General features: G+C 42.4%; 1 protein-coding gene across 1 annotated transcript; it reads right to left on the reverse strand.

The window, feature by feature from the left end:
• Positions 1–203: 203 nt before the first annotated feature.
• Positions 204–11590, reverse strand: LOC136399351 (zinc finger protein 420-like). Its single transcript, XM_066374433.1, has 4 exons — positions 11383–11590; positions 8327–8495; positions 3554–3627; positions 204–2486 (listed from the first exon to the last, which is right to left on the reverse strand). Exons 1-4 carry the CDS (start codon positions 11395–11397, stop codon positions 1113–1115), a joined length of 1632 nt encoding a protein of 543 aa, XP_066230530.1. The 5' UTR covers positions 11398–11590; the 3' UTR covers positions 204–1112.
• Between the last annotated feature and the right edge of the window lie 503 nt (positions 11591–12093).

The raw sequence follows: 12093 nt of genomic DNA on the forward strand, positions 1-12093 counted from the left end.
GACTGTTTTCAATTACTAGAATTTGTGTAGCAGAGCACCGTAATATTGGAGGGTGAGCAGCAATTACACAGAGACCACAAGGGAGATGGAAACAGACATGCTTATAACTCACTAGCTCTGGAGGAAGTACACAGCATACCTGTAGTCTGCCCATGGAGGCCACGGAGAATGCCCACAGAGTTGCAGGACAGAAAACACAGAACACAGGGCACATACCTTTATTAGGGTTCATATACAGAGTCTTTGGGGTTCTTGACCTAAATTTAGTTTGTTGAAAATAAAACAAAAAGAGCAAGGTTTTGGCAAGTCACGCAGAGACCTTACCTAAGGGACATGCATGGTGAAAGCCCTGAGGTGCGAGATGACTGTTGCTCACAGGGGTGTCAAGTAAGGTCTGCAAACTGGTTTAAAGTTTTCCCATGTTCTTAACATGTTACTCTTTCATCTAGTATTCATTATCAGATGTGGAGTAAGATATGAATGAGGACAAAGACTTTGGAACAGGCGTCCCCAAACTACGGCCCGCGGGCCGCATGCAGCCCCCTGAGGCTATTTATCCGGCCCCCCACCGCACTTCCGGAAGGGCCACCTCTTTCATTGGTGGTCAGTGAGAGGAGCACTGTATGTGACGGCCCTCCAATGGTCTGAGGGCCAGTGAACTGGCCCTCTGTGTAAAAAGTTTGGGGACCCCTGCTTTGGAACATGCATTACATTTCTAAGGCTTAATTCTTTGATGCTCACTGAGGTTAGAACAAAGGTTAAATGTTTTGCCAAAAATACTTACGTTTTTACTGTTTCTCTCCATCATGAATTCTGTAATGTTCAAGTTTTGAGGACAAGTAAAAGCATTTGCCACATACTTTACATTTGCAAGTTCCTCTCTGGTATGAATTCTCTCATGTTTAGGTAGATGAGAGTGGTCATTTAAGGTTTTGCCACAACTTCCACATTTGTAAGGCTCCTCTTGAGAATGAATTCTCTGATGTTTAGTAGGATTCCTCTGCTAAGCAAAACTTGACTACACTCCTTTCAATGTAAGGTTTCTGTATAGTATGAACTCTTTGATGTTGAGTAAGGCTTCAGAACTGGCCAAAGGCGTTGCCATATTCTCTTCATTTGTCAGGCTTCTGTGCAGTATGAATTTTTTGATGCCGAGTAAGTTTTGAGGAGCAAGTAAAGGCTGTGCCACATTCTCTACATTTGTACGGTTTCTCTCCCGAGTGAATTCTCTGATGTATAATGAGCTGTGAGTTCCACATAAAAATTTTCCCACACTCTAAACATTTATGAGACCTCTCTCCAGTATGAAATTTCTGGTGTTGAGTAAGGAATGACAGCCTACTAAAGGCTTTTTCACATTCTCCACATTTATAGGGTTTCTCACCAGTATGAACCATCTGATGTTGAGTAAGGTGTGAGGAATTTCTAAAGGCTCTGTCACATTGTCTACATTGATAGGGCTTTTCTCCAGTATGAAGTCTCATATGTTGAGTAAGGGCTGAGGAAAAGCTAAAGGCTTTCCCACAATCACTGCATTTATAGGGTTTCTCACCAGTATGAACTCTCTGATGCTGAGTAAGGTATGACGATCCTTCAAAGGCTTTGCCACATTCTCTACATTTGTATGGTTTCTCTCCCGAGTGAATCCTCTGATAAGTAGTAAGACATGAGTTCCACATAAAATTATTTTCAAATTCTAAACATTGATAAGACCGCTCTCCAGTATGAAATTTCTCGTGTTGAGTAAGGTGTGACAACCTACTAAAAGCTTTGCCACATTCTCCACATTTGTAGGGTTTCACACCAGTATGAACTATGTGATGATGTTCAGTAAGGTATGATAACCTTCTAAAGGCTTTGCCGCATTCTCTACATTTGTATGTTTTTTCTCTCTTGTGAATTCTTTGATGTCTAGTAAGTTCTGACTTCCACTTAATAGTTTTGCCACATTCTAAATACTTCTGAGACTTCTCTCCCATGTGAAATCTCTGATGTTCAGTAAGGGTTGAGGAACGGATAAAGGCTTGGCCACATCCTCTGCATTCATAAGGTCTTGCTTCAATGTGAATATTTCTCTCATGTGAAGTAAGACATGAATTCCAATTAAATGTTTTACCACATTCTTTACATTTAGAAAGTTTTCCTCCAGTATGAACTTTCTTAAGTCTATTTACACTGAGTATTTCATTGAAAGCTCTGGTACATAAATTATAATTGTAAGCTTCCTCCTCAGTATAAATATTCTCATCTTCAGTATGATTTGAAGATTGCTTAAAAGATTCGACACACTGACTTTCTTCATTTGTCTTCTCCACACTATGAATAACCTTACGGATACTGGAATGTGACATTTGGTCGAACACTTTTCCATGTTTATAATGGTTCCCTGGAAACAGAATTTTCTCATTTTGATTAGGAATTGATTCCTGGTTAAAGTTTTTCCAATCTTCTTTGTATTGGTAGCTTCTGTCTCCTTTCTGTGTACTCTGGTAATCATTGAAGACAGAAAGGCCTTTAGTGAAAGCTCTAATTTCATTTAACATGAACACTTATTTCCAAATAACTATGCTATGATACCTATTAAATCATGATGGTTGTATAAAACATTCTGCCAAGTTTATAAAAATTATAGACATTGCGATAAAAAGGAATGTTATATCTTGGTGAAGGATTCTTTGCTAAAGGCCTTGCCAAACTGATCACATCTGAATTTTAAATGTGCATTATAAATCGCTAAATGTTAGAATAACTGAAAGTTTAATCCCACCATACATTTTAAACAAAGCATATGATTATTTATATTAAAGGTTACATAAATTCCTAGGTTTTTCAGCTTTCTTTTCCATTAATTAATAATAGTAAAAACTAGTTTTCAATCATCACCTTTAGAAACACATTGATAAGCTATTTTTAAACTTAAGAATTTCTTTTGTGTGTCAAGAGACAGAGAGAGGGACAGAAAAAGGGAGAGAGAGGAACAGACAGACAGGAAGGCAGAGAGATGAGAAACATCAATTCTTTGTTGCAGCACCTTAGCTCTTCATTGATTGCTTTTTCATATGTGCCTTGACTGGGGGAATACAGCAAAACGAGTGACCCTTTGCTAAAGCCAGCAACAATGGGTTCAAGCTGGTGAGCTGTGCTCAAAACAGATGAGCCCACAATCAACTTGGCGATCATGGGGGTTTCAAACCTAGGTCCTCCACGTCCAGTCTGACGCTCTATCCACTGTGCCACTGCCTAATCAGGATGGGAAACAAGGATTTAATTAAAAATAACTGTCATACCCTAGCCAGATAAGTGAGTCAGTTAGTGTCATCCAGATATGCAAAGGTTTCAGGCTCAATCCCTGGTCAGGGCACATATAGAAAGAGATCAATGTTTCTGTCTGACCCTGTCTCTGAATCTCCTTCAACCACTTCCTCTCTAAAAACCACATATCACCCTGAAGTAGTTTTTTCCATATTAACATCCTTTCTTCTCACCACTCTTGCTAAAATTCCAAGGCTTTCTTTAAGTGTACATTATCAAAACCACACCTTCCACATCTTACCAGTGTTGTTTTAAAGAAGAAATCTTCTATTCCTGCTTTTTGTAACATGGTCTGGTAGTCTTCAGATGGCACAGCTAAAAGTGACAAAATAAATGTTCAGAGTTATCAAACAAAGTGAATGGATGTACCAACAATTACTGAACAAATTACACTTGGAGTACTCCACAGACAAGTTAGGAGTCCAAAGCAAGACCGAGAAAGGTATCAATGAGGAAACGTCACATAAGAGAGGAATAAAAAGTTGCTTTCATTACTGACAATACCTGCTCAAATATCCTAGCACAGTGGTCCCCAACCTTCTTTGGGCCACAGACCGGTTTGATGTCAGAAAATATTTTCACAGACCAGCCTTTAGGGTGGGACAGATAAATGTTTCAAGTGATCGAGACAAGCTTCAAGAGTCTTAGACGGATGTAACAGGGAATCTGGTCATTTTAAAAAATAAAACATCATTCAGACTTAAATATAAATAAAATGGAAATAATGTAAGTTATTTATTCTTTCTCTGCGGACCGGTACCAAATGGCCCACGGACCAGTGCTGGTCCATGGCCCAGGGGTTGGGGACCACTGCCCTAGCACACAATGGCAATATTTTACAAAATTTACCTTCTCTGGAGAGACAGAGATGATGATACTCTGTGTTCAATACACTGACTGCTTTTCTGTTTCCTGAGAGACCTGTTTCTGATCTGCATGACACTGAGTGTTAAGAAAAGTACAGCCTGACTGGGCAGTGGTGCAGTGGATGGAGCATAAGACTGGGATGTGGAAGACCCAGGTTTGAGACCCTGAGGTTGCCAGTTTGAGCGCGGGTTCATCTGGTTTGAGCAAAGCTCACCAGCTTGCACCTAAGGACGCTGGCTTAAGCAAGGGGTTACTCGGTCAGCTGTAGCCCCACGGTCAAGGCACATATGATAAAGCAATCAATGAACAACTAAGTGTTGCAACGAAAAACTATTGATTGATGCTTCTCATCTCTCTCTGTCCCTATCTATCCCTCTCTCTGACTCTGTCTCTGAAAAAAATAAAATAAAATAAATAAAAGGTTTATGAATGTAAAAAAAAAAGAGAGAAGGGAAGTACATGTTCAATGCACTGTAGTATTAAAAAAGTGAGTAATTGGGCCTGACCTGTGGTGGCGCAGTGGATAAAGTGTCAACCCGGAAACGCTGAAGTTGCCGGTTCAAAACCCTGGGCTTGCCTGGTCAAGGCACATATGGGAGTTGATGCTTCCTGCTCCTCCCCCCTTCTCTCTCTCACTCTCTCTCCCCTCGCTATAATGAATAAATTTAAAAAAAAATTAAAAAAAAAAAAAGTGAGTAATTGTTCAAACACAGAGAGACTGCAATCCTGAAGACATATCAAAAACAGAAAGAGCCTGACCAGTGGTGGTGCGGTGGATAGAGTGTCAGCCTGGGATGCTGAGGTCCCAGGTCTGAAACCCCGAGGTCTCTGGCCTGAGTGCCAGCTCTTCTAGCATGAGCTGTGACCCACCAACTTGAGCGGAAGGTCACCAACTTGAATGGGGAATCGTCGACATGATACCATGGTTGCTAACTTGAGCCCAAGGTCACTGGCTTGAAGCACAAGGTTGCTGGCTTGAGCAAAATGTCACTGGCTCAGCTGGAGCACCCTGGTCAAGGCAAATATGATAAGTAATCAAAGAACAACTAAAAAGTGCCTCAAATAGCAGTTGATGATTCTCTCTCTCTCCCTTACTATCTCACTATAAAAAAAAAATTAAAAGGAAAAAAAGGGATAATAAATGTGAATGATAAATGTGAAGAAATAAATAGATTAATAAAGAATAAAATCTTTCCGACCTGCAGTGGGGCAGTGGATAAAACATTGACCTGGAAAACTGAGCTTGCGGTTTGAAACCCTGGGATTTCCTGGTCAAGGCACATATTGGAATTGATGCTTCCTGTGCCTCCCCCTTCTATGTTTCTCTTTCTCTCTGTCCTCTTTCTAAAATGAATAAAAAATCACGAAAAAGAAAATCTTAGGATTTGCAAAAAGCAAGGTATTGTACTAAGTGAAATAAGTCAGGCAGAGAAAGACATGTACTATATGATGTCAATTATATACAGAATATAACGAACAATATAACCCTGGCCAGCTGGCTCAGTGGCATTCAGCCGATCCGTGTTCGAACCTCAATCAGGACACACATGAAAAGTGACCATCTTCTTCTCTTCCCTCAGTCTTCCTCTTCATTCTCTCTTCCCCTCCTGCAGCAAGGGGCCAGACTGGTTTGAGTGTCGACCCTGGGCGCTGATTATGGCTCAGTAGGTTGCAGTATTGCCCTCAGGCACTGAGGTTAGCTTGGTTGATTTGAGCATCGGCCCCAGAGTAAGGTTGATGGGTCGATGCCTATTGGGGCACATGCAGGAGTCTGTCACTCTATTTACCTTCATCTCACTTAAAAACAAATTAATTTGTAAAAATAAAGAATAAAGAAATAAAGAAAGAACCATATCCATTAGTGAACAAACCACAAACAGACTCACAGGGACAAATAACAGAGTGATGGCTGCCGGAGAGGAGGGGAGTTAGGAGACTGGGTCCAAGAGATGAAGCAATTAGGAGGAGCACATTAGTAGTTACAAAATTGTCATGGGATGTAAAGTGCAGCACAGGAGATATTGTAAATATATTGCAATAACTATGCCGGGTAGAGAAAATATCATGAGGAACACTTCCAGATTTTGTAAAGAATATGAAGGTCTAACCACGATGCTGTACAGCTTAAACTCATTAAAAATACTAGCCCTGGCCGGTTGGCTCAGTGGTAGAGCGTCGGCCTGGCGTGCAGAAGTCTTGGGTTCAATTCCCGGCCAGGGCACACAGGAGAGGCGCCCATCTGCTTCTCCACCCCCCCCTCCTTCCTCTCTGTCTCTCTCTTCGCCTCCTGCAGTGAGGCTCCATTGGAGCAAAGATGGCCCGGGCGCTGGGGATGGCTCCTTGGCCTCTGCCCCAGGCGCTAGAGTGGCTCTGGTCGCGACAGAGCGACGCCCCGGAGGGGCAGAGCATCGCCCCCTGGTGGGCAGAGCGTCGCCCCCTGGTGGGCGTGCCGGGTGGATCCCGGTCGGGCGCATGCGGGAGTCTGTCTGACTGTCTCTCCCCATTTCCAGCTTCAGGAAAAAAAATAATAATAATAATACTGAACTTAAAAAAAATGCAAAACGAGAATAGAATATTTATCCCAAGAATTCTGAACACTATATGAATGTTCCACTTATAAAAAAATCCTTCCATATAACTATACTTTATGACTGAGTGGACCCTGAAACAGCAAACATTTTGCATGGTGACATGTATTATATACAGCAGAAACATTTCGTAGACAATGCAAACAAATCATTCAAAAATAACATAAAGGATAATGGTAATAAAATAACATTTAAATGACATGAGGAATTTTTTCAGGTTTAATATATTTTAATTAATCTTACACAAAACGGGTAGGCTGTCATGCACCTGATACAAAAAAAAAGTTCATTTGTAAATATATCATTAGAAAGTTGAAAAACTAGTATTTAAATATTTGATATTACGTACACCATGATAAAGGAACATACTAAGAAAGCAAATGAAAAACCTCATCATTGACCAGGCAGTGGCGCAGTGGATAGAGCATCGGACTGGGATGTGGAAGACACAGGTTTGAGACCCCGAGGTCTCCAGCTTGAGCACAGGCTCATCGGTTTGAGCAAAAAGCTCACCAGCTTGGACCCAGGTTGCTGGCTTGAGCGGGGGGTTACTCGTTCTGCTGGAAGCCCGCAGTCAGGGCACATATGAGAAAGCAATCAATGAACAACTGTGTCACAACGAAAAACTGATGACTGATGCTTCTCATCTCTCTCCGTTCCTGTCTGTCCCTGTCTATCCCTCTCTGACTCTCTCTCTGTCTCTGTAAAAAAAAACCCAAATCTCATCATTGCTTCTGCCTGAAGTAAAATTGAATTAAGGAACAAAGCCTCTTCCTAAATATTAAAAAAAGGCTCAATAATTCTGTATCCCACTTCTTACCACAGGAGAACATTCCAGCATGTAGTATCAGCACTTGTAAATCCAATAGCACAAATATGACAAAGATCTCACCAGAAAGTAAAAACAGAGAGGACTCAGTCCCAGGCAGCTCTGGACTGAACAGGAGAGAATTACAGAATGATAGCGATGATGAAAGTAGGTAATAGTAGACACTTTCCTACCTGCTGGGCAATACTCCAAGGCTGCACATGGCAGTACCTTACTGAAGGACTCTATGAGGTACATAAATATGAAATTAATGTGGAGAATTAGGAAATATAGGATGTAACCCCCTGGTCAAGGTACCTATGAGAAAGCAATCAATGAACAACGAAGGAGCCGCAAGGAAGAATTGATGCTTCTCATCTCTCTCCCTTCCTGTCTGTCCCTGTCCCTCTCTCTGTCTCTGTCACAAAAACAAACAAACAAAAATAATGGGGAACACTAGTTTCCATAGAGAATACTCAATTTCCTATTCAGTTTATACCCAGGTTAGAAGACATGGTAGAATATTAAAATAGTATAGAAATTAATATTCCAAAATACTGTTTTCTGTTATACCTTAATTATTCTAGACAACAGAAAGGTTTTCAGACACTGACTTCTGATTAATGTACAGAATGAAGCCTTTCTTCCTATATCAACAAACCCCCATATTAGTTCACCGAGGGCAGCTCTGAAATCAGCCATACAAGGCAGAAGCTCAAAGGAGACGTTCTCCTAAGGAAAGAAATAATACCCTGCAGATGGAAGATAAGCTCTGGAAGGAAGTCATCCTCACCCAGGGAGACCAGGTTCCTGTAGTTCTCCAACATCACATCCACGTACAGTTTCCGCTGAGCTGGGTCCAGGCATTCCCACTCCTCCTGAGAGAAATCCACAGCCACATCCCTGAAGGTCAAAGTGCCCTAAAAGAAAAAAAAAGTTTTTGTTGCCTCACTAGGCGGTGGTGCAGTGGATAGAACATCAGACTGGGATCGGGAGGACCCAGGTTTGAAACCACAAGGTTGCCGGCTTGAGCACAGGGTCGCTGGCTTAAGCAAGGTGTCACTCTCTCTGCTGTAACCTCCCTAGTCAAGGCACATAGGAGAAAAAAATCAATGAACAACTAAAGAGCTGTAACAAAGGAGCCACAATGAAGATTTGGTGCTTCTCATCTCTCCCTTGTCTCTATCTGTCCCTCTCTCTCTGTCACCAATAAGTAATAAGTAAATAAATAAATAAAAATAATTTGTTTTTGTTCTTTTACACACAGTAACATTATTTAACATATATCCTAACATGAGTACAGAGGATAACACCAGTCCACAAATGGACTGCATAGACTTTACTTTTCAGAAAAATAAATTTATTTATTTTTTTATTAAGTGAGAGGCAGAAAGGCAGAGAAACAGATTACTGCATGCGCACTGACAGGACCCACCTGGCAAGTCCCCTACCAGGCAATGTTCTGCCCATCTGGGTCTGTTGCTTGGCAACCAAGCTATTTTAACATCTAAAGTAAAGCCATGGAGCCATCATCAGCACCCATGGCCAACCTGCTCAAACGATGACTGCAGGAGCAGGTGGGGAAGAGAGGGAAAGGAAGAGAAATAGAGAGATGGAGAGAGGGTAAGAGGAAGAGTGGGTGAGAAGAGAAAGAGAGAGGGGGAGGGAGGGAGAGAGAGGGAGAGAGAGAGAGAGAGAGAGAGAGAGAGAGGAAGAGGGGAAAGGGGGGAGGGAGAGAGGAGGGAGTCAGAGGGATAAAGAAACAGATCGTTGCCTCTCCTGTGTGCCCTGACCAGGAATTGAACCCTGGACTTCCACATCCTGAGCAGATGATCTACGGCTGAGCCAAGCAGCCAGGAAAATATATTTAAAAATTAAGACATCATCTTGTCCGGGTAGCTCAGTCAGTAAGATGTCCTAATATACCAGGTTGCAGACTCAATCCCCGGTCAGGGCACATAAAAGAATCAACCAATAAGCCTGACCAAGAGGTGGCACAGTAGATAGAGCATGGATTGGGAGGCAGAGGATGCAGGTTCAAAACCCCAAGGTCGCTGGCTTGAGCACGGGCTCATTTGGCTTGAGCGCAAGCTCACCAGTTAGACCGTGCGATCATGGACATGACCCAATGGTAGCTAGTTTGAGTCAAAAGGCTGCTGGCTTGAGCAAGGGGTCGCTCACTGTGATGTACCTCCATGGTCAAGGCACATATGAGAAAGCAATCAATGAACAACTATATGCCATAACAAAGAACTGGTACTTCTCAACACTCTCCCTTCCTGTCTGTCCTTATCTGTTCCTCTCTCTGACTCTCTCCAAAAAAAGAAATAAAAAAGAATCAACCAATGAATGCATAAACAGCTGAAACAGCAAATTTGTTTTTCTCTCTCTCTAAACCAGTCAATCAATTAAATTAACATTATAAACAAAGGTGTGTGGATTTGTGTCATTCACAACCAGTGTATATTTCTCAGCCCGAAAAAGTCAAGGTGATTTGGAAGTGTAAGTAATTCTTCAATTCTGACGTGGACAACAATCAACTGCAGTTCTCTAACAATGCTGATTCTCACTCAGTTCTGGATGGAGCCTGTGTTTCCACATGTTTAACAAGTTCCCTTTTTACCAGTGACACCAATGTATCTGGTCTCCATGCCATACTTTTGAATAGCATATAGAAAGAATACATAGAAAAAAATTCATACATGACTTTGAGTAAAAGACTTTTATAAAATTTATTGTTCTTACAAAATAAGATGCATAGCAACCACAATTCTATGTGAAAATTTAGTATACATAATCTTAGAATAAAATAATTCTTCCTTTGTTATGAGACTACTTTGTGAAACATACAGTGAAGGGTAGACCTTGACTTTTTCTTGTATTTTTCTGAAGTGAGAAGTAGAAAGGCAGAGAGACAGACTCCTGCATGCTCCCGACTGGGATCCACCAGCATGCCCAATACAGGGTGATGCTCTGCCCATCCGGCCCGTTGCTCTGTTGCAACCAGACGCATTCTAGCATCTGAGGAAGAGGCCATGGAGCCATCCTCAGCGTCCAGGCCTACAATGCTCCAATGGAGCCCTGGCTGCGGGACTGGAAAAGAGAGATAGAGAGAAAGGAGAGAGGGAAGGGTGGAGAAGCAGATGAGCACTTCTGTGTGCCCTGGCCAGGAATGGAACCCGGACTTCCACACACTGGGCTGACGCTCTACCGCTTAGACCTTGATTTTTACTTCAAATGTAATCTACGATTTTTGCAAATGTCCGTCCACATGTAACCCCCCACATTCTTTTCTTTAACACTCCCTTTAAATAGCAAGTCTTTCTAAGTGCTCTTCTCGGTCAGAAGTTCCTCACCTATTCTGACCCATAGAAGGTACATTCCCTTAATACTGACTCACAGAGCTGACACTGCAGCCACATGAACCTCTAGAGCCAATATTCTCTTCTTCACTGATACTCGAGCCTCTGACCATCCCCACAGGGATGTTGTTGGACACAGTGCCCTCCCAGGTTGATCTGTCACAAAGGGGATGTTTCCAGTAGTTGAAGGGCATTAATTCATGGTGGGAATTGTTCATGCCCTCACGGAGCCTGCATGGAGAGAAGGCACAGAAGGCTCAGAGACAAAGGAGGAAAATATATAAGCTGCTGACCTTGAGAATTACAAAAAATAAAAAATAAGTAAATGGAAAGAAACTCACTATGAAGAAACTTAAGAAGTAGAGAATTAAAAGTTGAGAGTCCTAAATCCACTGAAGTTAGGAGGAAAAGCAAACACAGCCTCTGAGCAGGAAACATCGCTTACCTGAGAAGCAGCCATTCTGTCCTGGTCCTGCTCCTGCTTGTTTTCTCAGGTGACAATATGTTGAGAAGTCAAGTCTGCATTTGGAGAATGTGCCGCCAGAGGTGTCCACACAGCCCCTCTATCCACTTCCACCACAGTCACAGACAGAAGGACCTGGAAATGCTGAAAAGGCCACACTCTCCTGTCCTTCCTCACTGGAGTCAGCCACAAGTGCAGGGAGACCACACTGTATTATTTTCCTGTCTTCACCTGTGTGTCTTCCCTCAGACTCCACACATTCCCACAGCAATGAGAACGGGCGCTGCTCTCCTGAACGCCCAAACCCAACACAACACCCTGTCACCTCCCCTGACCATCCCTGCTCCCCACTCTCACTAATACATCCGGGCGCTCTCCTCTCTGGAGCATGTCTGTGCCTCCCCACTCACCTTTGCCTGTGTCTCTTCTAAGATCCTAGGGTCCCTGTTTTGCCTCTAAAACGTATTTCCTAAGCCTACTTTTACCTCTATGACATTCTAAATAAACTTTTTCTTTTAGAGAACAAAGAAACAAAAACAAATGGACTTGAAAATCTTCCTGCTAATTCCTGGGTTCCCCTTGGAGTCACCTGGAGCAGCTCTCCAAGTCTGAGGGGGAGGACGCAAGTACTGCCCTTCCTTAAAACTCCTCATATGACCTAATCTGAAACAGGAAGGAACAGTTCAGCTTTAA

The sequence above is a fragment of the Saccopteryx leptura genome, chromosome 3, assembly GCF_036850995.1.
Source record: "Saccopteryx leptura isolate mSacLep1 chromosome 3, mSacLep1_pri_phased_curated, whole genome shotgun sequence".
NCBI lineage: Eukaryota > Metazoa > Chordata > Mammalia > Chiroptera > Emballonuridae > Saccopteryx > Saccopteryx leptura.

Coding starts and splice junctions, on each gene's coding strand:
- LOC136399351 (XM_066374433.1), bottom strand. Junction 3,628..8,326: donor GCTTATCTTCCATCTGCAGG/GTATTATTTCTT, acceptor TGTCACTTTTAG/CTGTGCCATCTGAAGACTAC. Junction 2,487..3,553: donor TCTTCTTTAAAACAACACTG/GTAAGATGTGGA, acceptor AATGATTACCAG/AGTACACAGAAAGGAGACAG.